This window comes from Oratosquilla oratoria, chromosome 19, assembly GCF_046742065.1.
Source record: "Oratosquilla oratoria isolate Oo_2021 chromosome 19, ASM4674206v1, whole genome shotgun sequence".
Taxonomy (NCBI): domain Eukaryota; kingdom Metazoa; phylum Arthropoda; class Malacostraca; order Stomatopoda; family Squillidae; genus Oratosquilla; species Oratosquilla oratoria.
This window is the reverse complement of record NC_134795.1, coordinates 37,809,352-37,837,280: the sequence shown is the minus strand read 5'-3', so window position 1 is coordinate 37,837,280 and position 27,929 is coordinate 37,809,352. Positions and strand designations below refer to the sequence as shown.

General features: G+C 38.5%; 1 protein-coding gene across 2 annotated transcripts in view; it reads right to left on the bottom strand.

The window, feature by feature from the left end:
* LOC143035845 (uncharacterized) overlaps nt 1–27,929 on the bottom strand; it is a 181,943-nt gene that overhangs the window by 139,025 nt on the left and 14,989 nt on the right. The window contains exons 1-4 of one of the 2 annotated variants that reach the window (XM_076202910.1): nt 24,388–24,412; nt 7,312–7,498; nt 6,946–7,028; nt 5,729–5,862 (exon numbers count right to left, since the gene is read on the bottom strand). In XM_076202910.1, coding sequence (XP_076059025.1) covers nt 5,729–5,862; nt 6,946–7,028; nt 7,312–7,376 — 282 coding nt within the window. In that variant the 5' untranslated portion in view covers nt 7,377–7,498; nt 24,388–24,412. Of the gene's footprint in view, nt 1–5,728; nt 5,863–6,945; nt 7,029–7,311; nt 7,499–24,387; nt 24,413–27,929 lie in introns of those variants that run through there. The other variant, XM_076202909.1, reaches the window with a different exon arrangement.

The following is a 27,929-nucleotide window of genomic DNA, read 5'->3' as shown; positions in this document are numbered from 1 at the left end:
TCTAGCTGAGGTCACGAACGGACTGAGCTGAGGTCACGAGCTGACTGAGCTGAGGTCACGAGCGGACTGAGAGCTGAGGTCACGAGCGGACGGAGAGCTGAGGTCACGAGCGGACTGAGAGATGAGGTCACGAGCGGACTGAGAGCTGAGGTCACGAGCGGACTGAGAGCTGAGGTCACGAGCGGACTTAATAGAGTGTAGTTTGATTCATAACACCGGTGATCAAAATACCAACCTACACAAACATATAAACTTGATAATTTTATTTGTCAAGAAATTAGTAAAATAATATCAGGTAATATGTAACCCAGTGACTACGACCTAAGGTCGCCCTACCATCATTAGTGGACACATTGACCCTGGCGACTGTGACCTGATGTCGCCCCACCATCATTAGTGTATTGGCATTGACCTTCCGCCCTCCAGGGGGTAATTGTCCGCTACCCTTATTCAAACTGTCCTTGTTCCTTTTTTCATGTATATATTATCTATGCATTTCTATTACTATATACTTGTTGCACTGAAGATGTAATATACGAAAGCGCGCTGCTTCGTTATTTTCTTTTTTTCCAAGTGGTCTACTTTGCATATATATATATATATATATATATATATATATATACATGTATATATATATACATATATATATATAATATATATATAATATATATATAATATATATATACATGTATATATATACATATATATATATATATATATATATATATATATATATATATACATATTAAGGATAGAGGAAATGTTGTTTTGGTGTCAATCTAAATGAATCTTAAAAATTCGAACCATACTACGTTGCCACTGCCTCTGCAGGAAGTTTACTCCCTTCTTTGACTACACGGCTGGCGAAGTTGTTTCTACCCACTTCCAGAGTAAATCTATGCCCTGACAGCTTTTACACATTACCTTCTTGCTCGTCATCCTTCTTGCTGCTCTTTTCCCCGTCCGTTCCCTTCATTTTTGGTCTAACTCTTAAATTCACTCCATCTACCTCTACTTACCACAATGTTCTTTCTAGTCTTTCCTCATTCCATATGTCTGAACCATAACATATTGTGGGATTTGAATACTTTCATCAGGATAGAAACCACATGAAAGGTGGGGGTGCTTTGTTGTACCTTAAAAGCAATGTCCATGCCTGTGTTTCAGAGAAAGTGAAACAGGATGCATATGATAGTTTGTGGGTAGCATTAACCCAAACAAATGGACAAAAAATGAATGTAGGTGTAATATATAGGCCAAAAACGTTATCATTACCACACGACAAACTGTTGTTTCAAGAACTGTCTAGTTTCTGCAACCGGGACCTATTGATAATGGGTGATTTCAATTTTACTGAAATTGATTGGATCGCCATATAGGTAATCGCTTGATTGATTTTCTCGGTGACAATTACTTAGTTTAGCATGTAAAAGAGCCCACAAGACATGGAAACTTACTCGATCTATTGATCACTATCCGTGAAAGCATGATAACCGATGTAGAAGTTGTGGAAACTATTGCGAGTAGCGATCACAACTTAGATTCAAATTGCCAAAAAAAAAAATTAGAATAGATATTTGTATATCTAAAATACCAGATTTTAGTAAAGCTCAGTTTATAGGACTACGTCAGGAGCTTCAGCTTACAGATTGAGAGGCAAAATTAAGCGAAAGACCTGTAGATCAGATGTGGGAAATATTTTAAAATACTCTTACTAAGATGATTCATACATCCCGTTTAAGGACATGCGCCCCCAAAATCAGGCTCGTCCAAAACGGCTTGACAAAGAAACTGAAAAAAGTATTGCTAAAAAGAGACAGGCTTATAAAAAATACACTTGCTCGGGTTCACTTAATGACTATCAAAGTTATGTAATTATACAGAGATCTAAAGACAATAAAAAAACGAAGACGACAATATGAAATGATTATCGCTGATATATCCAAAGAGAATCCCAAAGAATTCTATAGTTACGTTAGAGATAAAAATGGTTATTAGGAATTACATTGGTCCACTATTATCTGCTGACGGTCGATATGAATATTCTAATGTAGGAATGTGTGATATTTTAAACAAATATTTTAGCTCAGTCTTTGTAAATGAAACACCTGAAAGTGAACTCCAAACTGAAACCTGTGAAAAGTCTAGGGTAAACTTACTACGGTAAATATAAAAAAATAAATAAATAAATAAATAAAAGGTGTATAGAGAAACTAAAAATTAATAAAACACATGGGCCTGACGGCTGGCATCCAAAAATCTTAAAGAAAATGAAAAATGAGATTGTCGTTCCATTAGAAATGATTTTCAAGAAATCTATCATATACGGAGATGTCCCAAGAGAATGAAAGCTAGCTAACGTTACTCAAATATTCAAAAAAGGTAACAAAAAGAAATCAAACAACTACAGGCTTATAAGCTTGACTTCAATCGTAGGAAAAATTATGGAAACTATCATCAGAGATGCTATCGAACGTCATTTAGAAAGTAACTGATAAATGATTACCAGCATGGATTCCGACGGAAACGTTCTTGGGTGACTAACTTACTCGAATTCTACAACACAGTTGCCTCAAAGTATGACAAAAGAAACAATAGATTTAATATATCTAGACTTTGCAAAAGCTTTTGATACCGTCCCCCACGAAAGACTACTTACTAAATTAGCTTTACACGGAATAAATGGTAGCCTATTAAGTTGGACTAGAAATTGGTTGAATGATCGAAAACGGAGAGTTGTTTTAAATGGAAAAACTTCTGGATGGAAAAATGTTACGGGTGGAGTTCCTCAGGGTTCCGTTCAAGGGCTACTTCTATTCATAGTACATATCAATTATATAGACCATGGACTAAAATCTATTGTCTCAAAATTTGCTGATAATACAAAACTGTGCGGAATGGCAAATGATCACTTAAATCAATTAGATATTCAAGAAGATTTAGATCAATTACAGCAATGGTCTGAAAAGTGACAAATGAAATTCAACACAAGTAAATGCAAGGTTATGCACATAAGTAAGAATAACAGTAAGTACAATTACAAGTTATTTGGAAATTTGTTAACAAAAGCTGATAGTGAAAAGGATCTCGGCGTAATTATCAGTAACGATCTCAAATCATCTAAGCAATGTATTTCAGCCTCTGAGAAAGCAAACAAGATTCTAGGACCGATTGAAGGATCTTTTGACTTCAAAAGTTCATCTCTCACTAACAAGCTAAACTCGTATAAATCGTTAGTTCGTCCACATTTGGAATATGGTCACTGAATCTCATTAAAGATTTGATTGATTTTCTCGGTGACAATTACTTAGTTTAGCATGTAAAAGAGCCCACAAGACATGGAAACTTACTCGATCTATTGATCACTATCCGTGAAAGCATGATAACCGATGTAGAAGTTGTGGAAACTATTGCGAGTAGCGATCACAACTTAGATTCAAATTGCCAAAAAAAAAATTAGAATAGATATTTGTATATCTAAAATACCAGATTTTAGTAAAGCTCAGTTTATAGGACTACGTCAGGAGCTTCAGCTTACAGATTGAGAGGCAAAATTAAGCGAAAGACCTGTAGATCAGATGTGGGAAATATTTCAAAATACTCTTACTAAGATGATTCATACATCCCGTTTAAGGACATGCGACATATTGGAAAAAGTACAAAATATAAAAAATAAATCATACAAAAACCGACTAAAACATATGAATCTGTTTTCCCTAAAAAAAATCGTAGACTCAGAGGTGACTTGATACAGGTCTTTAAGATTCTATAGTAACAAAATTTTCACACTGAATGAGAATCCGACAAGAAATAATGGTCTCAAATTGTCAGGAAATTTATTTAATTTGGAAGTGGGTAGAAACAACTTCGCTAACCGTGAAGTTAATGAATAGAACAAATTTCCTGCAGTGGCAGTGCAATTTAGTTCAGTTTAAAATTCGTTTAGAAAGATGCTGTAATGACTGCCATTTATTTGATATTATTTGTTTGTTTGTTATTGTTTTATTTGTTTATTATTATTTGCTTGATTTTTATTATTAGTTATCTGCCAATATACTATTATTTACTATTTATCTGTTTATTATTTAACTATATCTATGAATTTATTTTATTTGTTATTGTTGATATCATTATAATATTTATCTATTTTTCTTTACTTTATTTTTCATTATTACATTTTTTCCGCATCCGACCTAGTTATGAACCAAAAGGTCTCCTGTCGGCATGCTCCGCCTTTGTAATTACTTCAGTAACTTATAGCCGCTGGTTTATACTTGAGTATGCTATCTGTAGTGTATCACTGCCCAGGCAATTCTGCAGACCAACAGAAGTGGGCTGGACACACACCTGTGACACTAGCTCACATGAAACTTCACCAACAACAGCAAAGTGGACGAGTTTACACTTGACATAATTCTCGTACATCTGAAGGACACGTGTGCAAGCCTGGAACACAAGCATATAATGGACAACAGCTAATTGTATCTTGTATAACATAAAAACCATGCTGACCTAACGGCAATGGTTAAAATCGCTAAACACTTCACATCCCAATGAAAACATGCTATACAAAAAAACACGATCGGTCAGCCTCAGGTGAGTTGATGCAGTGGATTTGTTTAGACAGCAATACTCCAAACAGTGCCAAAATGCAAAATAAAGCTGGCTGAAATGGGTGCACCAAAGACTGTATCATAAACCTTTCTTAAAACTACCAGCTTGCGAGCAGCAGAAACTGATATACACCGAATGTGACGTTCAAATGTCAGCTTAGCGTCAAACGTGCGCAAGAATTCAAGTTCACTATATTCCTGCATAAGTGAAATATTCAGAAAGTTGTGCGCTGAATTAGCAAAAGTGAGATATCCAGAAAGTTGTGCAACGATTTAACACTGCGAGATTGTGAAACACAGAGCCTCATGTTCCAATCGGCGGACCATTTGGAAATGAGAGTAAACTCTTCAAAGAATCACACACACCACGACAAAACGGGAAGAAAGGAGATTTTTCTCTCTGATGTTCACCATCCAGGCAATGGCGGATCCAGAAAATAATTTTTTTGGGGGGCTGAACTATGTATGAGTGTGTGGAAAGCGAGCGATAGCGACCAGAATCAGCTGGGGATTTGAAATGTGAAATTTTTTAGAAGCATTTTGAAGCTATTTACAAAAGTATATGGAGGAAATGGTCAATACATTAGACTGCAATGGTAAAAAACTTTATACACACCCACATACATGGCTCTTCCTGAAAAATAGAATACAAGTATGACAAAAAATAAAACTGCCACTTCAAGTTTTTCCATCCCTCTTTCCCAACGTTGCGCTACAGCATCGTACGAGATAACCTCAACCAACCACCATTCATTGCCATCGTGACGCCATCGCACGATGCTCTATCTATTTGAAACCGACAAAAGCCAATTGCGCTCCAATACCACCATGACCCTGTCATATGAATACTTACGGGTCCGGTTCGGCCTTCAGTGTCAATTAAATCCGAAATACGCTAGATATATATTAAAAGGAGGGTCGGTTTAAAAAAAAAATCGAACAAATAGTTCTCTGACAATGGGATGTTAAAGACAAAAATTTGTGGGGGGGAGCTTCAGCCCTTTCAGCGCCCCCCCCCCCCCCGATCCGCCAATGTTTGCAGGATTACCTATCATTGGTCCATGTTCCTATTGAGGAGTGAGAAACTTAATCCATCAAATGCCACATTTACTTACCTTATTGCCGGTGACTTTGGTGATTTCCTCTTGGGCTTTCCTGCCGGATTCTTCGCTACGACAAACCATGTGGATAATTCCCCCCAGCTGGGCTATATGAAGAGCCACCTCATAGCCAATGCCACTGTTGCTACCTATTGAATGACAACAGAATCCATCTACATAAAACTGGCTTACTTCCACGCAAAGAATACAAATCTTTCATATTTATTCGTATTAATCATACTCACGAAGTCGCACTATAAATATAGCGTTAAATTTTCGCGTATTTGTTTTCTTATAAATTCAAACCTGATGTCAACTGTCGACGTTAATAGGTTAATGTTTAAAAAAGAAAAATACTTATATGCACACTAAATTGTGACAATAAGGACATAAAACATATCTAAACACATATTTTTCTACGCTGAATAATTTCATTGCTAAACAGGCCTTTTAGCTGAGAAATGGACAAGTATTTACTACATTACTACATAGCCGGTTTTGTTCGAAGATAAATGTCACCCAAAATATTTTTCGTACAAATGGTATGTATGTATGAATGTATGTTTTTTTCTGAAACCACGAGGAAATCAAAGATCGGAATACTGAATGTTTTCGTCTATTTAAGACATTTTCAAAGTAGGCCTACTTTGAAAATGTCTTCAATAGACGAAAATGTTCAGTATTCCGATCTTTGATTTCCTCGTGGTTTCAGCAAAATATCTTTATTCATGTGTTTTATATGATTACTGTTGGATCAATGTGTAGGTATACTGTATATATATATATAATATATATTATATATATATACATATATATATATTATATATATACATATATATATATATTATATATATACATATATATATATATATATATATATATATATATATATATATATATATATATATATCCAAAATGGAGGTAACAGAAGAACTTCAGTTATGCTAACCATGGCATGTCAAACTTATTTTGCATGATAACATTCAGTGACATTTACAAATTAGTACAGATAAATTATTCAAATATATTATTTAGTCTTGTCCTCAAGGATAGATGGGCTGGTTTTCACCAACAAAACACAAATACCTAATAAACAAATCAATAAAAGTTGATTATATAATTTCAAGTATAGTTGTATGATGGTTCGAATATTATAGAAAAATACGGAACAATCCCTGTTACCTGACAGAATAATAATTGTCAACATTTTGTTCAATCATGACAACACATACCTGTGATCATATAATGACGATCTGCGCAACTCACATCCAGATCTGCTGGGTTGAAATCTTCCTTAGCCGCTTCATATCCGGCCCTATAAAGGAGGAAAGACTATTATAGTATACCCCTCCTGCTAACACCAACCTTTAACTTCGTTGATACCAATCGATTTTATTCAGCCATGTAAAACATCCATGTACATCGGAAGAATAAGGCCTCAATGGTTCGTCGCCTGTGGGGCGTACGACTCGTACGAGAGGGAATTTTTACGAAAGGTGTGTAGATGTTGAAATAAATCAATAATGAAATTAACTAATGAATTAATTAATAAAAACATAAAGATATAAAGAAGGGTGATGACAGTTAAATACACTCACTTGGTGAATTCGCGATTTCCTTTGAAGTTGAAAACGGTCCGGCGATACCACGAAGATGACGTCATTGCGTCAGCGTCTTATTCAAGACGACTCGAGAATTAGCAACTTCACGTGATTGGCAATCCCACACTTGTTCGTAGCTCGTGAAGCTGAATGACCTGACTTCGCCTTGCTTGGTTGTTGCGTCCTATTTATAAACAACACAAATTTGATTAATAAATCGAAATAAAATGGTGAAATATAGACAATGGATATGTATAACATACAAAGAGAATTTCGTCTCCACATGAATGAGTACGTACATGCAATAATACATACATACATATACCAAGGCTTTTTCCCCCTTACAAGGGAGGTAGCCAAAAAGGAAAAGGCATAATATCATTCCCACCCATTCCATCCCTGAATACACTCCACACCCCTCCACCCTCCCTCTCATCTTAGTACCTCCTGGATGACGGGTCATCCCTGCACCTTGTCCACTGCCCTGGGTCAGAAGCAGTGTCGCAAGACACAGCACATCCACAGCAAGGCCGCTTCATTAAATCGGCGACACCCCCTCTCCGTCCCCCCATGCATAAAATGAGAAGACGGGGAGAAATCCCTACGGGCTCCGTCAAATTTTGCTCACACATACTACCTCATCCCCCATCCCCCACCCATTCCACCTCATGCATCACAACATCCATATACAACCATTCTCCATTCACCTCTGTCTTCTGTCCTATTCCGTCCTTCCTCAACAGACATTCCTCTCTTCCCCAAAACCCCCTTCACCCCTTCCATCCACCTCATCCTAGGACGTCCCCTCATGTTCACTCCCTCCACATCTGCCTTCCATACCTCTTTTACTAGTCTTTCTTCACTCATTCTTTCTATGTGTCCAAACCATCCTAATACTCTTTCATCAACCCTATCTCCCAGCTCCCTTTCCACCCCGTTCTTCTCCTCACCTCCTCATTTCTCACTCTATCTAGCCTAGTAACCCCCATCATACTTCTCAGACACCTCATCTCAAACACATTCAAACTCCTTCTCTCTTCCTCTCTTATGTTCCATGTTTCTGCCCCATACAGTGCTGTTGGCAAAATCACTCCTTCATACAGTCTCCTCTTAGCATCCATTCCCAAATGTCTATTCCTCATTACACTCTTCAATTCCCAAGGCATTTACTCGCTTCTCTCAATCTACATTCTACCTCCACCTTCACTCCACCTTTTCCTGCCACATTTGCACTCAAGTATCTAAAACTATCCACTTCCTCCAGTCGCTCTCCCTTAATGCTCACTTCCAGTCTACTGCCACTTTCACCCCTTGTACATCTCATCACCTTACTTTTACCCACATTTATCTTTAGCTTTCTTCTATCACATCCTCTCCCAAACTCTGCCACCAACTTCCTCAGTCCCTCCTCCGATCCTGCCACAAGCGCAGTGTCGTCAGCAAACAACAGCTGGCTCACCTCCCACTTTTCTCCATTTTCTTTAACCATCTCCAATCCCTTGCCCACTACCCTTGCATTTTCCTCTCGCACTACCCCATCCATGTATAAGTTGAACAGCCAGGGCGACATAACGCATCCTTGACGAAGTCCCACCTTTACCTCGCACCACTCACTCTCTCCATTTCTAATCCTGACACAAGCTCTACTACTCTCATAAAAACTCTTGACAGTTCCTAGAAGCTTTCCTCCTATCCCATATATCTGCATAACCTCCCACAGTGCCTTTCTGTCTACCCTATCGTAAGCCTTTTCCAGATCCATAAAAGCCAAAAAAACATCCTTCCCTTTCCTATAGCTTTCTCACATATTTGTCTTACCACAAAGATCTGATCTACACAACCTCTACTTATCCTAAATCCACTGTTCCTCACCAATTACTCCCTCTGTTCCTCTCCTAATCCTTTCAATCAAGATCCTCCCATAAGCCTTCCCAACTACACTTAACAAGCTAATCCCACTGAAACTACTACATTCATACTTGTCCCCTTTTCCCTTGTAAAGTTGAACTATACAGGCACTCCTCCAGTCCTCCGGCACTCTACCCTCTCTCCAACAAACATTAAATAACCTCACCAGCCAGTCCACCATCACTGTACCTCCTTTTTTTAGACATTCTGCATGGCATCCATCCAGACCAGGTGCCTTACCTGCTTTCATCATCTTAACAACTGCCTTCACTTCATCCTTCCTTATTTCTCCTCCATTTTCCTCACTCATCACTCTCATTTTCTTAGCATTTTCCACTGCAACTATCTTTCCCTCCCTATCCTCCTTCACATTTAGCAAATCCCTAAAATATTCTGCCCATCTTCCCCTTACTGCCTTCTCTTCCATTATCATCTCTCCATCTGCACCTTTTACCTTTTCTTCTCTACTTGATTCGCCTCCTCTTCCTCTCTTAATTTCTTTCCAAAACATCTTTTTATTACTTTCAAAATTTTCTGTCATACTCTTACCCCACTTCACATCTGCTCTCCTCTTTGCCTCCTTTACCTTTTGCTTTACTTCTCTTTTCTTTTCTTTGTACCTCTTATATGACTCCCTCGTCCTATTTTGTAACCAATCTGTGAAAGCTCGCTTCTTCTCTTCTACAACCTTCTTTGTTTCCTCATCTCACCATTCACTACCCTTCCTTCTATTTCCTCCTGTCCTTCTTGTTCCACACACCATCCTTGCACACTTTGTGACTCCCTCCTTGAACCATCCCCATTCCTCCTCCACACCTAGCTCTACTCTATCCTTCACTCCCTCCCACTCCTCCTTCAGCTTCTTCTTGTACTCCTTCTCCTTTTCCTTTTCATTCAAAGAGTTCACTCTAAGCACTTCCCTACCTTTTGTCCCTTTCCTCTTTCTCCATCTATCCTCCACTCTCAACTTACCTTCCACCAGAAAATGATCTGATATTCCCCCACCCTCTCCCCTCAGCACATGTACATCCTTAACTCTTTCTATCATAGTCCTATTTACCACTACATAATCCATCAACGCTCTATCTACCACCCTTCCATCCACCACCCTCTCCCATGTGTACTTATGCTTGACTTTCTTCCAAAAACACTGTATTTGCTATCATCAACTCTCTTTCTAGACACATTTCCACCATCAACTATCCACAACGATTCTTTCCTGGAACTCCACATTTCCCAACCACTCCATCAATTGGACCATTTCCTACCCTGGTATTAAGGTCTCCCAGTACTATTACATTGACATTTCTCCCTAAATCCTCTATGCACTCATTTAAATCTATCCAAAAGGCCTCCCTTTCTTCTACACACTTCTCACTGCCAGGCCCATATGCACTTACAAAGACCCATATCTCCTTTCCCAGTTTCACCTTCATCCACATTATCCTTGAGGAAACCTCCTTCCACTCCACTACCCGTTTACCTATCTCTTCACTTACTAGAATAGCCACTCCTTCCCTCCCTCGCCCTCTCTTCACTCCTGATAACCTCCCACTTACACTCCCAAACTTACACTCACCCTTCCCTTTCAACTTAGTTTCACTCAAAGCCAAGATATCCATCTTTCTTCTCACAAACATACTACCTATCTCTTTCCTTTTACTCTCATCTGTACCACATCCACGCACATTAAAAGACCCAAACCTTAGGGTGCTGGTCGGAAAACTCCCAGACCCTCTTATGCCTTTACTTTTTCGTTTAGGAATGTCCCCTGTGGGGCTACAAGGAGAAGGATGCCTAGTCCCAATCCCCGTCCCTTTCTTCTCGCCTCTTACGATCCAAGTGGAAATACTTTGTGGCAGTATTCTTTTCCCCCACCACAGGGAATTCCCCCACAGCAGAAAATGAATACTCAGAGAAATGGTACAGGACAGCAGCAAGGGGTTGGGGGACAGCATAACGGAGGGACAGTCGTAGTATAAAAGTGTCATCATTTCTCTATGAAGAGTTTTCCTCTATCATAGACAAAATGATGTGTGGCTTTGGTCCGTAGGGGCGCCCCATATACACTTAAGTATCAACTGCGTGCTACTTTCCCACAATAACATCCAGCCAATACCCCAGACGAGAATGCAATAATGCAATAATATACAGTAAAATAAGGATATGTGTACACCAGGCTCCTTAACCTCATAGCCACTGAATACTATGCATACCGAGAGCATTCTGAAAGGTCATGACAAATTGCTGCTTGAAATGAATGAAGGAAACCATAAGAGTTGAAGTCCCGAAAAATATCTTAAGTCCGTAATATTCACCTACGCAAATGGACTACACGAGTGGAATTTCACTATACTGACGAATATATGAAAAAAATATTTATAACGCCTCTGGGACATGCCAGGTGCGGTGAAATGTAAGTTACTCTATGCAGACGACTCCGCACTAATTGTCTCAGGTAGGGACCCAGTTGAAATAGGGGAGGCCTTGAATGTCGAACTATCATCAATCCAGGACTGGCTCATAGATAACAAGCTGTCTTTACACCTTGGTAAAACGTTAAGTATTGTCTTCGCATCAAAACCCAACCTCAGGAAACACCGCGGTGTACAGGTCAGATGTGGGGATAATGTCTGGGAGTCAAAACAAGAGGTAACTTATCTTGGAATACCCTTAGACCAGTCCCTCTCAGGGAATGCCTTAACGGATAAGATTGTGTCCAAGTGTTCACATAAAGTTAAATTTTTGTACAGAGAAGCCAGAAATTTCGATATGGAAACAAGCTTCTGGTCTCAGCCCTGATACACCATCACTTTGATTACGATTGTTCTTGGTTCAGTAGTCTGAGCAGAAAAAAAAAACAGTATCGGCTACAGGTTGCACAAAACAAGGTCATAGAAGAATTAAGCAAAGTAGGAATGTTACCTGTAAAATATCGTGTCCAGCAGCTGAAACTAAATCATGTTTACAATGTCGTTCATAATTATGTACCTTCATATGTGAGCTGTAATTTTACGTTATCTGCCGAGAGCCGAACAAGGAACAGTCAAGGGTCTTTTATTGTAACTCATGCAGGTTCCTTCACTAAAAACAGCTTTTACTTCACAGGTGTTCAACTATGGAACTCAGTACCTATGTCCATTAAGCAGTCAGATAGCAAGGTTACTTGCAAGAAAAAAGTCAAGGATTACTAGTATGTCTCAGCTATGGACCGATAACAGCCTTGATTTTATGTACAGTACCACTAGCCTAGTGAGGGGTACCAGGAATAATACCAGCCAAATCTGCGTTCACTCATAACTGTTCTGACCTCCCCTTTTGTCCTTCAGAGGTTCAGCTTAGTATAACAATGTTTGATGTTCAAAACTGGTTTCCACCTTTGTTATGCTTGTCATAGTATGGTATATGTTTCAGGTATGAGTCCGAGAACAGTTATGATCTGAGCATAATACAAGCCTGGTGAATCGGGGTACCAGGCAACAAGGTGATTGGACATTTCCCTCGAGCTCCTTGTTTTACTCATACGAGTACTGGTACCTTCCTGGTGCTCAAACTAATGTGTAATTGCCCACTCCGTCCTGAGGTACAGGGAAATTTTTAAATTAATATATGACCTAAGCTGCTATGTAGCATTCACTATAACAACATGTTGATGTTGATATTGTTGATGGCCTGCTACCTTCTATCCCGTGGTACTTGATATTTACTCTTACCCTGGGATGGACCTCCCCTTTATTGTCCTACACTTACTGCTACAGCAGTAGAATAATGTAGTACATTACTAAGGGTACTACACTGATCTGGTACTCACTCTTATTGTTTTTGGTACCTTTTAGTAATATTTTGTTGTTCCTGATGCATAATGCAATGTTCCTTTATTGTGATGGTGCCCAAGTCTCAATATCCTACGTGTTACGAACATTTTAGTAGTATTAGCAAATCTATAATAATGTTTATGTGTCATGTGTGTACTGATTGATATTATTCATGACTGTTTCTGGTCCCCTTAACCACTACGTATGTTGTCGATGTAACTTAGTGTAGAAAAACAGTCTAATGGGGACCACAATGGAAATAAGCTTACATACTTTTTTGTGTTATCCTCGGCAATTGTAATTGTAATTTCAAACTGTGTGTTCTTTTCATTATCTGTATTCCATTATTTGATTCATTGCCAAATAAACTTCTTCTTCTTCTTCTTCTTCTTCTTCTTCTTCTTCTTATTATTATTATTATTATTATTATTATTATTATTATTATTATTATTATTATTATTATCATTATTATCATTATTATCATTATTATTATTATTATTATTATTACCATTATCATTACCCCGTCTGGGCTATTGGCTGCATGTTGTTGTGGCAAAGTAGCATGCAGTTGATACTTTAGCGTCTATATGGGGCGCCCCTAAGGACCAGAGCCACACATCATTTTGTCTGTGATAGAGGAAGACTGTTCATGGAGAAATTATGACACTTTTATTATACTACGACTGTCCCTCCTTTATGCTGTCCCCCAACACCTTGTTAGTGTCCTGTACCATTTCTCTGAATATTCATTTCCTTTTTTCGCCTACCCTGTGGTGGAGAATAGAATGCTGCAAAGTCGTACGAGGCGACAAAAAACGGGACGGGGGTTGGGACTAAGAATCCTGCTACCTGTAGCCCCACAGGGGACATTCCTAAAAAAAAAAAAAAAAGTCATAAGAGGGTCTAAGAGTTTTCCAAACAGTACTCTAAGGTTTGGGTACTTTAATGTGCGTGGATGTAGTACAGATGAGAGTAAAAGAGAAGAGATAGGCAGTATGTGAGAAGAAAGATGGATGTGTTGGCTTTGAGTGAAACTAAATTGAAAGGGAGGGGCGAGTGTGAGTTTGGGAGTGTAGCTGGGGGTTCTCAGGAGTGAAGAGGGGACGAGGGAGAGAAGGGGTGGCTATACTAGTAAGTGAAGAGATTGGTGTGTAGTGGAGTGGAAGGAGGTTTCAAGGTTGATGTGGATGAAGGTGAAGCTGGGAAGGGGGATGTGGGTTTTTGTAAGTGCGTATGGGCCTGGTAGTGAGAAGAGCGTAGAGGAAAGGGAAGCTATTTGGATATATTTAAATGAGTGCATAGAGGGATTAGGGAGAAATGTCAATGTAGTTGTATTGGGAGATCTTAATGCTAGGGTAGGAAACGGACCAATAGACGGAGTGATTGGGAAGTATGGAGTTTCAGGTAAAAATTATGGTGGAGAATTGATGGCGGAGATGTGCTTTGAAAGAGTTGATGATAGCAAATACAGTGTTTCGGAAAAAAAGTCAAGCATAAGTGGACATGGGAGAGGGTGGTGGATGGAAGAGTGGCAGATAGAGCGTTAATGGACTATATAGTGGTGGCCGTAGTATGGCAGGAAGAGTTAAGGATGTACATGTTCTAAGGGGAGAGAGTGGGGGAATATCACTTCATTTTCTGGTGGAAGGTAAACTGGGAGTGGAGAATAGGTGGAGAAAGAGGAAAAGGGCAGAAGGTAGCGAGGTACTTAAAGTGAACTGCTTAAATGAGGAAGAAAAGGAGAAGGAGTACAAGAAGAAGCTGAGAGAGGAGTGGGAGAGAGTGAAGGATAGATTAAAACTAGGAGTGGAGGAGGAATGGGGATGGTTCAAGGAGGGAGTCATAAAGTGTGCAAAGATGGTGTGTGGAACAAGGAGGACGGGAGGAAATAGAAAGAAGGGTAGTGAATGGTGGGATGAGGAAACAAAGAAGGGTGTAGAAGAAGCAGGCTTTCACAGATTGGTTACAAATTAGGATGAGGGAATCGTATGAGAGGTACAAAGTAAAGAGAAGGGAAGTTAAGCATAAGATAAAGGAGGCAAAGAGGAGAGCAGATGTGAAATGGGGTAAGAGTATGACAGAAATTTTTGAAAGTAATAAAAAGATGTTTTGGAAAGAAATGAAGAGAGGAAGAGGAGGTGAATCAAGTAGAGATGGAAAGGTAAAAGGTGCAGATGGAGAGATGATAATGGAAGAGAAGGCAGTGAAAGGAAGTTGGGCAGAGTACTTTAGGGAGTTGCTAAATGTGAAGGATAGGGAGGGAAAGGTAGTTGCAGCGGGAAGCGCTAAGAAAATGAGAGTGATGAGTGAGGAAAATGGAGGAGAAATAAGGAAAGATGAAGTGAAAGCAGCTTAGTTAGATTCAAACTCCTAAACAATTTTAGAATAGATACTTGTGTTTCTAAAATACCCGATTTCAGTAAAGCTCAGTTCATAGGACTACGTCAGGAGCTTCAGCTTACAGATTGGGAGGCAAAATTAAACGAAAGACCTGTAGATCAGATGTGGGAAATATTTCAAAATACGCTCACTAAGATGATTCAAACTTATATTCCTTTTAAGGACAGACGTCCCCCAAATCAGGATCGCCCAAAGTGGCTCGACAAAGAAACTGAAAAAAAAACATTGCTAAAAAGAGACAGGCTTATAAGAAATATAAGTGCTCGGGTGCATCTAATGACTATGAAAGTTATGTATCAATACAGAGAGATTTAAAAAAGACAATAAGAAAAAGAAAACGACAATACGAAATGAACATCGCTGATAAATCTAAAGAGAATCCCAAAGAATTCTATAGTTACATTAGAGATAAAAAGGTTGTTAGGAATCACATTGGTCCACTATTATCTGCTGACAGTCAACTTGAATATTCAAATGAAGGAATGTGTAATATCTTAAACAATTATTTCATCTCGGTATTCGTAAACGAAACACCTCAAAGTGAATTCCAAACTGAAACCTGTGAAAAGTCTAGGGTAAACTTACTACGGTAAATATGACAAAATAAAAAATTAAAAGGTGTATAGATAAACTCAAAGTTAATAAAACACCAGGGCCTGACGGTTGGCATCCAAGAATCTTAAAGGAAATGAAAAATGAGATTGTTGTTCCATTAGAAATTATTTTCAAGAAATACATCATATCCGGAGATGTCCCAAGAGAATGGAAGCTAGCTAACGCTACTCCCATATTCAAAAAAGGTGACAAAAAGAAACCAAATAACTATAGGCCTATAAGTTTGACTTCAATCGTAGGAAAAATAATGGAAACTATCATCAGAGATGCTATCGAACATCATTTAGAAAGTAACCGTTTGATAAATGATAGACAGCATGGTTTCAGACGGAAACGTTCTTGCGTGACTAATTTACTCGAATTCTACAACACAGTTATCTCGAATTATGACAAAAGAAACAATATAGATTTAATATATCTAGATTTTGCAAAAGCTTTTGATACCGTCCCACACGAAGACTACTTACTAAATTAGCTTTACACGGAATAAGTGGTAGCCTATTAAGTTGGACTAGTAATTGGTTGAATGGTCGAAAACAGAGAGTTGTTTTAAATGGAAAAAGTTCTAGATGGAAAAATGTTACAAGTGGAGTTCCTCAGGGTTCCGTTCTTGGACCACTTCTATTCATAGTATATATAAATGATATAGACCATGGACTAAAATTTACTGTTTCCAAATTTGCTGATGATACAAAACTGTGCTGAGTGGCAAATGATCACTCAAACCAATTAGATATTCAAGAAGATTTAGATCAATTACAGCAATGGTCTGAAAAGTGGCTAATGAAATTTAACACAAGTAAATGCAAGGTAATGCACATAGGTAAAATAACAGTAAGTACGATTACAAGTTATTTGGAAATTCGTTAACAAAAGTGGATAGTGAAGATCTCGGCGTAATTATCAGTAACGACCTCAAATCATCCAAGCAGTGTATTTCAGCCTCTGAGAAAGCAAATAAGATTCTAGGACTGATTGCGCGATCTTTTGATTTCAAAAGTCCATCACTCATTAACAAGCTATATAAATCGTTAGTTCGTCCACATTTGGAATATGCTGTTTCCGTATGGTCACCGAATCTCATTAAAGACATTGACAGACTGGAAAAAGTACAACGGCGAGCCACAAAACTGATTCCAAATATCAAAAATAAATCATACGAAAATCGACTAAAACATATGAATCGGTTTTCCCTAAAAAAAAAGCGTAGACTCAGAGGTGACTTGATACAGGTCTTTAAGATTTTAAAGGGAATTGACAGTATCAAAAGTGACAAAATTTTCACACTGAATGAGAATCAGACAAGAAACATTGGTCTCAAACTGTCCGGAAATAGATTCAATTTGGAAGTGGGTAGAAACAACTTTGCCAACCGTGTAGTTAATGAATGGAATAAACTTCCTGCACAGGTAGTGCAATGTAGTTCAGTTCGAAGCTTTAAGAATCATTTAGATAAATACCTAAGTAAGATGCTCTAATGATTATAATTTATCTTATATTATTTGTTTTTGTGTTATCATTTGTCTGTCTGATTTTCATTTATTATTAGATATATGTCAATTTATTATTATTTACTATTTACCTGTTTGTTTATTATTTAACTATACCTATGCATTTATTCGTGTATTTTATTTGTTATTTACATTATTATAGTTTTTATTTATTATTTTATTATTATGATTTTTTTTTGCATCCGACCTAGATATGGATCAAAAGGTCTCCTTTCGGCATGCTCCGCCTTTGTAATCCTTTGTAATCCTTTGAGAGCAGGTAAGGCACCTGGGTTGGATGGCTGCCATGCAGAATGTCTGAAGGAGGTACAGTTATGGTGGACTGGTTGGTGAGGTTATTTAATGTTTGTAGAGAGGGTAGAGTGCCGGAGGAATGGAGGAGTGCCTGTATAGTTCCATTTTACAAGGGAAAGGGGGACAAGTGTGAGTGTTGTAGTTTCAGAGGGATCAGCTTATTGAGTGTAGTTGGGAAGGCTTATGGGAGGGTCTTGATTGAGAGGATTTGGAGAGGAACAGAGGGAGTAATTGGTGAGGAACAGTGTGGTTTTAGGACAGGTAGGGATTGTGTAGATCAGATTTTTGTGGTAAGACAGATATGTGAGAAAGCTATAGGAAAAGGTTAGGATGCTTTTTGGGCTTTCATGGATTTGGAAAAGGCTTATGACAGGGTACACAGGAAGGCACTGTGGGAGGTATTGCAGACATATGGGATACGAAGAAAACTGTTATGAGCAGTCAAGAGTTTTTACGAGAGTAGTAGAGCTTGTGTTAGGATTAGAAGTGGAGAGAGTGAATGGTTTGTGGTAAAGGTGGGACTTCGTCAGGGATGTGTTATGTCGCCCTGGTTCTTCAATCTATACATAGATGGGGTGGTGCGAGAGGTGAATGAAAGGGTAGTGCGTCAGGGAATGGAGATGGTTAAAGAAAATGGAGAAAATGGGAAATAAGCCAGTTGTTGTTTGCTGATGACACTGCGCTTGTAGCAGGGTCAGAGGAGGGATTGAGGAAGTTAGTGACAGAGTTTGAGAAGGTGTGTGAAAGAAGGAAGCTGAAGATAAATGTGGGCAAAAGTAAATGCCTTGGTAGATTAAAAAGTGTAATGAGAAATAGACATCTGGAATGGATCCTAAGAGGAGGTTATAAGAAGGAGTGATTGTGCCGACAGCACTGTAGGGGACAGAACATGGAACACAAGAGAGGAAGAGAGAAGGAGTTTGAATGTGTTTGAGATGAAATGTCTGAGAAGTATGATAGGGGTTACTAGGCTAGATAGAGTGAGAAATGAGGAAATGAGGAGAACAGGGGCGGAACACATGGAAAGAATGAGTGAAGAAAGATTAGTAAAAGAGGTGTGGAAGGCAGAGGTGGAAGGAGTGAATATGAGGGGGCATCCCAGGATGAGATGGATGGATGGGGTAAAAAGGGCATTACGAGAGAAAATGTCTGTTGAGGAAGAACGGGAAAGGACAGAAGAAAGGGGTGAATGCAGAAGGGTTGTGTATAGATGAGGCTGTGATGCATGAGGGGGAGTGGGTGGGGGATGGGGGTGAGGAAGTATGTATGAGAAATAAATTGACGCAGCCCGAAGGGATTTCTCCCCGTATTCTTTTCTGCTTGAAAGGACGGAGAGGGGGGGGGGGGTGTCGCCGAATTAATGAAGCGGCCTTGCTGTGGATGTTCTTTGTCTTCCGACACTGCTTCTGACTCAGGGCAGTGGACAGGATGCAGGGATGACCCGTCATCCAGGTGTCAAGATGAGAGGGAGGGAAGAGGGTGGAGGGGAGTGGAGTATGTAGGGAATGAAATGGGTGGGAGTGGTTTCTATGCCTTTTTCTTTTTGGCTACCCCCCAGTGTAAGGGGGAAAAAGCCTTTTGTATACGTATGTATCATTATTATTATTATTTATCTGACCCAAATAGTAATGTGCAGTAAGGGTGACCTCCATACAAACGAAAATATTGGCCTACTCGTAGAGTATAAGAAAAATTGAACGAATATAAAAGGCGGCAACTATGGCCTTTCTGACAACAGTACGAAGAAATAATAGACAACCTGGGATTGTCCACGCTATACAGGTATGCTGTCTAGAACCATGAAATATGTGGCCAGGGCCCTCACTTGGAGGGGGGGGGGGAGACAGGTGGCATGTGCCCTGGGGCGGCACATTTAGATACTGACACTGACGGGGCTCTACGAGCCTGAATATCACAATTAGATAAATCGCACACATATGAACAGAGCTATTTTGATAGTTACAGTTTAGAAAATACGGATAACTCCTTTGGAAGAAGTGATTCTATAAAATTTTATTTCTCTGTTCATATCTACTTATTTACAAATATGTCATCAACTTATTCATTAACTTATTTCATATTTACTTCTTTATTATTCATTCATTTATCTATGTTTTAGCAAGCCAAGGTCAGCTTACGTAGCGGTATCAGTGAAAGAAAATGGGCAAGAGAGTGAAATCCTCGCAAATGCGATCACAGATTGAGAGTGACTCAGTGTGTGTTTGTGTGTGCGGGTAGGGGAGGAGAGGTCTGGCGTCGCAGAGGTGGGTTGGAGAAATGAGGTGGAGTTTTGATAAATTAATTACGTGGAATGCTCAGTGATGAATCACGAAATTCTTCCTACCTGGTTCAACCACCTCCCTTCTAATTTTAGTCGCTACTCTGGCTGCCGTCAAGCGACTTTATTCAGCTGATGGAAATCCAATAGCGAAGGGGCTACGGCCATTTTTCATTCGTCAATATCAGCACAATATAAAAAACGATAATAACAATAACAATATCAATAACAATATTAAGAAGAAAAAGTGCACCCACTTATGCTCATCTTGTGTTTCCATGTTTCCATTTATCATACTATGCTAAATAATTTTTTGTCCGCCTGGGCTCTTTCTTCTTATTCCACAAACTAACGTATTTACGTGGAAAACTGCTTGTTTCCTTACTTTCTAGAAAGGTCATACGAGACTCCAATAGTAGTAATGGAAAAGTAGTTTTGCCGATGTCACGCAGTCTATTTTTTTCTCTCCTTTTGTTCAGTTTCTTTTCTTTTATTTTTTCGTTTTATTTTTCTGTTCCCCTCCCTTGAAATAATTATATTTCATTCTACTTTTATTATTTCTTGACTACGTTTTTTTTTTTTTTTTCTGAACAGTGGCTCCTGTCCCCGTGCGCACGAGGAAGTTTGGGGAAGACCTACTCACTCACCATCGTCACCGACACTTCCACCTGACTCTCCTTCACCACACTCTACCAGGCACAATAACAAACTTGCGCCCATCAGAGCGCCGAGGACTGACTGTTACAAGAACAGGGCCATTCCGTCCATAATTCACATTATTAACTTAATTTAGTCTAGTCCTACAATTAGCTCAAATTGTATATTGTCACTGTATCGTTGTAGCAATGTTAACTCAACTGATTATTATAATTTCATTATAATTATTACAAAGGATTACAAAGGAGCATGCCGACATGGGACCTTTTGTTCCATAACTAGGTCGGATGCAAAAAAAATTACACATAAATAAAATTATATTATAAATAATAATGAAATAAGTAAATAAATAGGTAAAGTTAAATAATAAACAAACAGGTAAATAGTAAATAATACATATAAATAATAATAAATTATTATAATCAATCAAATAATAATAAGCAAATAATAACAAATAAACCATTTATTCCATCATTAACTACACGGTTAGCGAAGTTGTTTCTACCAACTTCCAAATTAGACCTTTTTCCTGACAGTTTGAGACCATTATTTCTTGTCGGATTCTCATTTAGTGTGAAAATTTTATCACTTTTGATGTTGATAATTCCCTTTAGAATTTTAAAGACCTCTGAATCTACTTTTTTTTTTTAGGGAAAACAGATTCATATGCTTTAGTCGATTTTCGTATAACATATTTTTTATATTTGAAACCAGTTTTGTGGCGCCCCGTTGTATTTTTTCCAATCTGTCTATGTCTTTAATGAGATTCGGTGCCCATACAAAAACAGCATATTTCAAATATGGACGAACTAACGTTTTATATAGCTTGTTAATGCGAGATGGTCTTTTGAAGTCAAAAGATCGCGCAATCAGTCCTAGAATTTTATTTGCTTTCTCTGAGGATGAAATACATTGCTTTGATGATTTGAGATCGTTACTGATAATTACACCGAGATCCTTTTCATTATTCACTTTTGTTAACGAACTTCCAAACAACTTGTAATCGTACTTACTGTTATTTTTACCTATGGGCAAAACCACTTTTCAGACCATTGCTGTAATTTATCTAAATATTTTTGAGTATCCAATTGGTTTAAGTGATCATTTGTCATTTCGCACAGTTTTGTATCATCAGCAAATTTGGAGACAATAGATTTCAGTCCGTGGTCTATATAATTTATATATACTATGAATAGAAGTGGCCCAAGAACGGAACCCTAAGGAACTCCACTCGTAACATTTTTCCATCTAGAAGTTTTGCCATTTATAACAACTCTTTGTTTTCGATCATTCAACCAATTTCTAGTCCAACTTAATAGGCGACCACTTATTCTGTGAGAAGCTAATTTAGTAAGTAGTCTTCGTGGCCGGCCCCTAAATCCCTGCCCTTAACCTGAAGTTAGACCTGAGCGAGTGAGAAAATGACAGACAGAGCAATCGCGATCAAGCTCGAAAGCCATTTCTTGACGCGGTCGCGACGAAGGGGGAGGTGAAGGAGGGTGTGGAGGAGGTCGAGGGAGGAATAGGTCCCTCTTTTGCACTTCAATTACCCCCCGATATGATCACCCTCGTGCAAATACCGCAACCAAACCGCAAGCTGGCTCAGGGTACGACCGCAACTGGCGAAGACTGAAAAAAAAAAAAAAAAAAAAAAAAAAAAAAAAAAAAAGAGCCGTGGTCACACTATGAGCCAACTCTGAACAAGGCCACGACGACAGTGCCTATTCGCACCTGGTCGACACCAATCGTAATGCCCTGGTGCAAACACTCATCATTCCGAGCTTGTAAGGTTGTATATATATACATACATACATACATACATATATATATATATATATATATATATGTGTATATATATATATATATATATATATATATATATATATATATATATATACATACATACATAAAACGCGGCCACAACTAGTAAAAATAATAATAATTAGTTCCATGAGTTCCGATGTCAACGGGTCCACAACTGAGGACGTCACGAATGAAAGAAGCTGAAAAACTACGCGTCAAAACGTCACGACGCTAATGGGGTTGACCATATGCTAAATCATTCAGACATAACACGCCACCAGGTAGCAACACACAAGTCGTAAGTAAAAAATATGTCATCAACTTCTTCCCCCGTTTTCCTTTTTCTTGTTAGTTCTAACTTTCGGTCTTCTACCCTTTTTTTTTCGATCTCCCGTTTTCCTCATTATTTCACAAGTGTCGTTGTACAATGGCGAGCTATCCTGCACACTGAGCAAACATTTTCCACATTTTAAATGTCAGCTTTCTCTTCTGGATCGTCTCGATCGGATGGTGGTGCCCGTAATTAGTGCTATTTCCAGCTGCCTCGGCTGCTATTGCTCAACCACAGCCGGCTCAGACGAGGGATCCAGAGCCTCCACCCACCACCGTCAATAGACCACTTGAGGGTCCCATGTTATTTTATTTTGTTTATTTGTTTATTTTTTACGGGAAAGAGGTCTCACGCTATCTCTATATTCATCTCTCGCTCTCTATCAATTCATCTCTTTCTCTCCCTCTACTTCCTTTCCTCCCCTATTCCCTCATCCCCACTCTCTATCAGAAAGACCTATGGTTTTATCTAATAATTAACCTCTTCGACCCAGCAATCATAATGTCTAGGAAGGACTCATAATTATTACACTGCTACATATTCACAAACTACTTGTTCAGTATATATAAATACATATTTGTGCAGAAAAACATCAAACATATATATATCTTACCAAAATGTTACATTTCAAGCCGTTACAGTCACGAATAAACAGTTCGACTCTTCCATGAAAAAAAAAAAAAAAAATCCTGGACATGGCATAGACTCGCCATGATCAGTTTCTTAACTTATTTGGAAAAGCTATCTTCCATTAACCCTTTCGTTAACTTTAGACGACTTAATTTTACTGCTGCCAGTAGATTTTATTCAGCTGAAAAAGGGAGAGGGGGAGAGTACTATAATTAAAGACCATGAAATGGTATTATATACAAACTGTGAAACTAGGACTAAAAACACGAAGTAAAAAAAACATAACCATCCATTCGTGAGAACGAAAAATGAACATGACTGAAGACTAAAAGAAAAATAAATACGTAAATAAAATATTAATAACAATAATGAAAAATAGATTAAATAACCAAACAAGTAAATAAATAAAACGCGAAGTAACCGCGTGCAATATCTACCATCCGATTGAAATTTGTTAAAAGTGAGAAGTCAAGATGTAGTCAATGGCGCGAGCTTTAGTCAGATTCGAGACACGTCCCACAGAATATCTTAGTGATTCTCAACCCCTCCCGCCACTTACGTCGTCTGCTAATTGTAATTTTTATCCCATATTAAATACTACAGAGCTAACGCAATGGCATACAAATATATAAATGAATAATTAAATAAATCACTTATCAAACAAATAAATAATTCAATAAAAAAAATCAAAGAATACTTCTTTGGTTCTGCACATAATAAAATTTTGACCAATCATTCCAATCAAGTGAATAAAACGTGACCAACAAGGTATACATACTACATAGAGTATTACGGAGTTAATGTTAACAAGTATTCAGGTATGATACATACTCCTTGACAAGTGATTTTATCCTCAGTGGGGCAGAAGTTGTGGGCGTAGACCAAAGTGGAAAAAAAAACCTTCGTGAGTGCAGCTAACCGATTAGATTACGAGTTTCCATCGTGCTATCAGATTGGAAAATGAACACCAAGAGAAGTTGCTCTTACAGCGACGGTACGAGGGACGCTGATTTGAGTTTGGGTGACTAGGTATACGTGATGGCACAGGTATCATGCTCAGAAATAAATAAGAATAATTCTAATAATAATAAAATGAAAAAAATGTCAATGTACTGGGAATTAACACACAAAAAATAGGTATATGCTGTTCGCGAACGTAATCCTCGCAACAAAATGCAGAGAAATTATATTGTCAAAATAGGCGTCTCTCAATACAACTAGAGCTGACCAATGAAAATGGACTTCCCATTCTCCAGTTATGCTAGGCCTAGTGAAGACCGTACCATTATTTGTTACGATATACTGTATGAATACGGGTACCAAGCAGGAAGGCTCTTCAAATTAAAATTTACAGAAATGTGCCTTACTAATGCCAACGACAAAATTAGATCGACAATTAACTAGAAAACAATGCCGTTTAAAAGCATTCTGATGGAAGTCAACTGCCCACTCCCCCTCCACTAGACACCCTCCTAAAAGTCAACGGATGAACGGATGTATCAACATTCATGCAACGTAGCCAACACCGACCGGTCCGCATCTCAATATACATCGAGACGACTTCCTCTACACTGTTCTAGCGACTCCTACCTCTTCATGTTTAAAATATATGCCCTAAACTAATCTAACCTTATCTAGTCATTTCCTATAATACACGTCAAGAAAAAAAAATATCTTGGCAGTAGATATTTGTGGAAGTTCCTTTTCAAACCACCGCCAAGAAGGCGCCATACGTGGACACACCAAGTACTCGCCCTTACTAGAAACTTGTTCCACTGCAACACTAAAATCCTCTGTATAGATAGTGATGTTCCCAGTCCAAAAATGACTAACCGTGTGTTTACACACACACGCACACACACACACACACACACACACACACACACACACACATATATATATATATATATATGTGTGTGTGTGTGTGTGTGTGTGTGTGTGTGTGTGTGTGTGTGTGTGTGTGTGTGTGTGTGTGTGTGTGTGTGTGTGTGTGTGTGTGTGTGTGTGTATTCGCCAATACAATGTGTTTACCCTCACATTTACCTCATGGAGGCTCGAAGAGTTCCGCCTCTTTCTCCATACTTGGCTTTAAATTCGTATATGGTTTAACTTGACTCTTCCAGGAGGCACCAGGACGAAAAACGTTTCTTTACATACTTCAGGCCCATGCTTTTTTTTTTTTTTTCATGACCCCGTGAAATCCTCCTGTTCCAAACCAAGAGATTTTCATTGTCAGCTTCATCCATTACATTTACTGACCTGGATACTATGAACATGTCACCTGTTTCTCTTCTTTCCTTCACTGGTGACACGTCCAATGCTTCTAGTCTTCCTTGGGATCAGTTTGGTTATTGGTCTATATATCCTCGTCATTTTATATTCTTTACTTTGTGTATAAACCACACACTTCTGCTTGTTCTAATCTGGGCGGATTAGACACAATTCAACCGTGGTTGATGTCCAGTTTAAAATCGAACACTTCAACACTTTAAACTACCTACAATAATATTTACGTTTTACAAGAACATTCTACACACACACACACACACACACACACACACACACACACACACACACACACACACACACACACACACACACACACACACACACACATATATATATATATATATATATATATATATGTATGTATGTATGTATATGCATATCAATCAATCAAAACAGCCATCCTGAATCCACTGCTGAACAAAGGCCTCCTTCTTAGCATTCCATGAATCACACGACCGCGCCATCCTCTGCCACACACTCCTGCAAACTTTTCGATCTTGTCTCTCCACCTTTTGTCTGTTCTCCCTCTTCCACGCTTACTGTCTCGCGGCGTCCACTCAGTAACACACTTGCTCCATCGCTCATCAGTCGTTCGCACTAACTTACCTGCTAAATTCCACTTCCTCTCTTTTACCGTCTCCACAATATCTTTCACTCTAGTCTGCTCTCTCACGCAACTTATTCTCTTTCGGTCTCTCAGCGTTATTCCCATCATTGATCTCTCCATTCTCCTCTGTGCTGTCCTTAGTTTCGTTTCCATTGCCTTCGTTAGTTTCCAACTCTCACACCCGTAGATTATTGCTGGCAGAATGCACTGATACTGTACGTTTCAAACATAAAGGAAGAGAGCCTCTCAGGATTTTATTATATTTACCTTTTATTATATTTACCAAACACTTTCCAAACAATTGTAATGCGTCTTTTTATTTCATTATCATGATCCTTCGTCACTTTCACCATCTGGCCTAAATAATTATACTCGTCAACTTCTTCAAGACTCTCACCATCAATTACAATCTCTTTACTTTCAACTTTCGTGTTCAACATTACTTTGGTTTTACTTTTATTCATGCTTAAGCCTACTTTGAGGCTTTTCTTGTTTAGATCACTCAGCATATCTTGCAAGTCTTCTGCTCTTTCTGAAGTGAAAATAATGTCATCCGCAAATCTTAAGTGGTTCAAATATTCGCCATTGATCTTTAAACCTTTCTTTTCCCAACTCAATCTTCTGAAAATATCTTCCAAACAAGCTGTAAATAATTTAGGTGAAATTGTATCGCCTTGCTCTACTCCTTTCTCGATCTTGATATTTCCTGTATCTTTATGTAGTCGAATTATAGCGGTATCTTTCGCATAAATCTTGTCTAAAACTCTTACAATCTGTTCATTTGTACCCTGCTTGCGTAGTGAGTTTAGTATTGCTATTTGTTCTACCGAGTCAAAGGCCTTCTCGTAGTCTACAAAAGCTAAACACAGAGGTATGTTGTATTCTGTCGTTTCCTCGATTAGTTGGTTTATCGCCTGCAAGTGGTCTAGAGTCGAATATCCACTCCTACAGCCTGCCTGTTCTCTCGGTTGGTTTCCATCTAGAAATTGACTTAGGCTATTTGTAATGATCTTGGAGAATATTTTTAACATATTTGATAGCACGCTAATCGGTCGATAGTTACTAAGGTCCTTCTGGTCTCTTTTTTTATAAAGCAAAATTACTATAGCATTGCACCACGCATCAGGAACGCTTTCTTGACGTAAGCACTTGGTGTACAACTCAGCTAATTTAATATGGACTGATTTACCTCCGTCTTTCAATAGATCTATCAATATACCATCTTTCCCAGGTGCTTTTCCTCGTTTCATAGTTTTTAGAGCAAATTCTACTTCTTCCTTTGTAACCTCTGGTACACTACTAACGTCTACACATTAATTTACTGACTCAACTACGGTTTTCGATGAGTAAAGCTCTTGGTAAAATTCTTCTACTCTTTTAACCATTCTGTCTCTGCATTTAATGATTTCTCTATTTCTATCTTTCAAACATCATTTGCTGTCTACCTAAAGCATGTTTGCGCTCGGTCACTTTAATA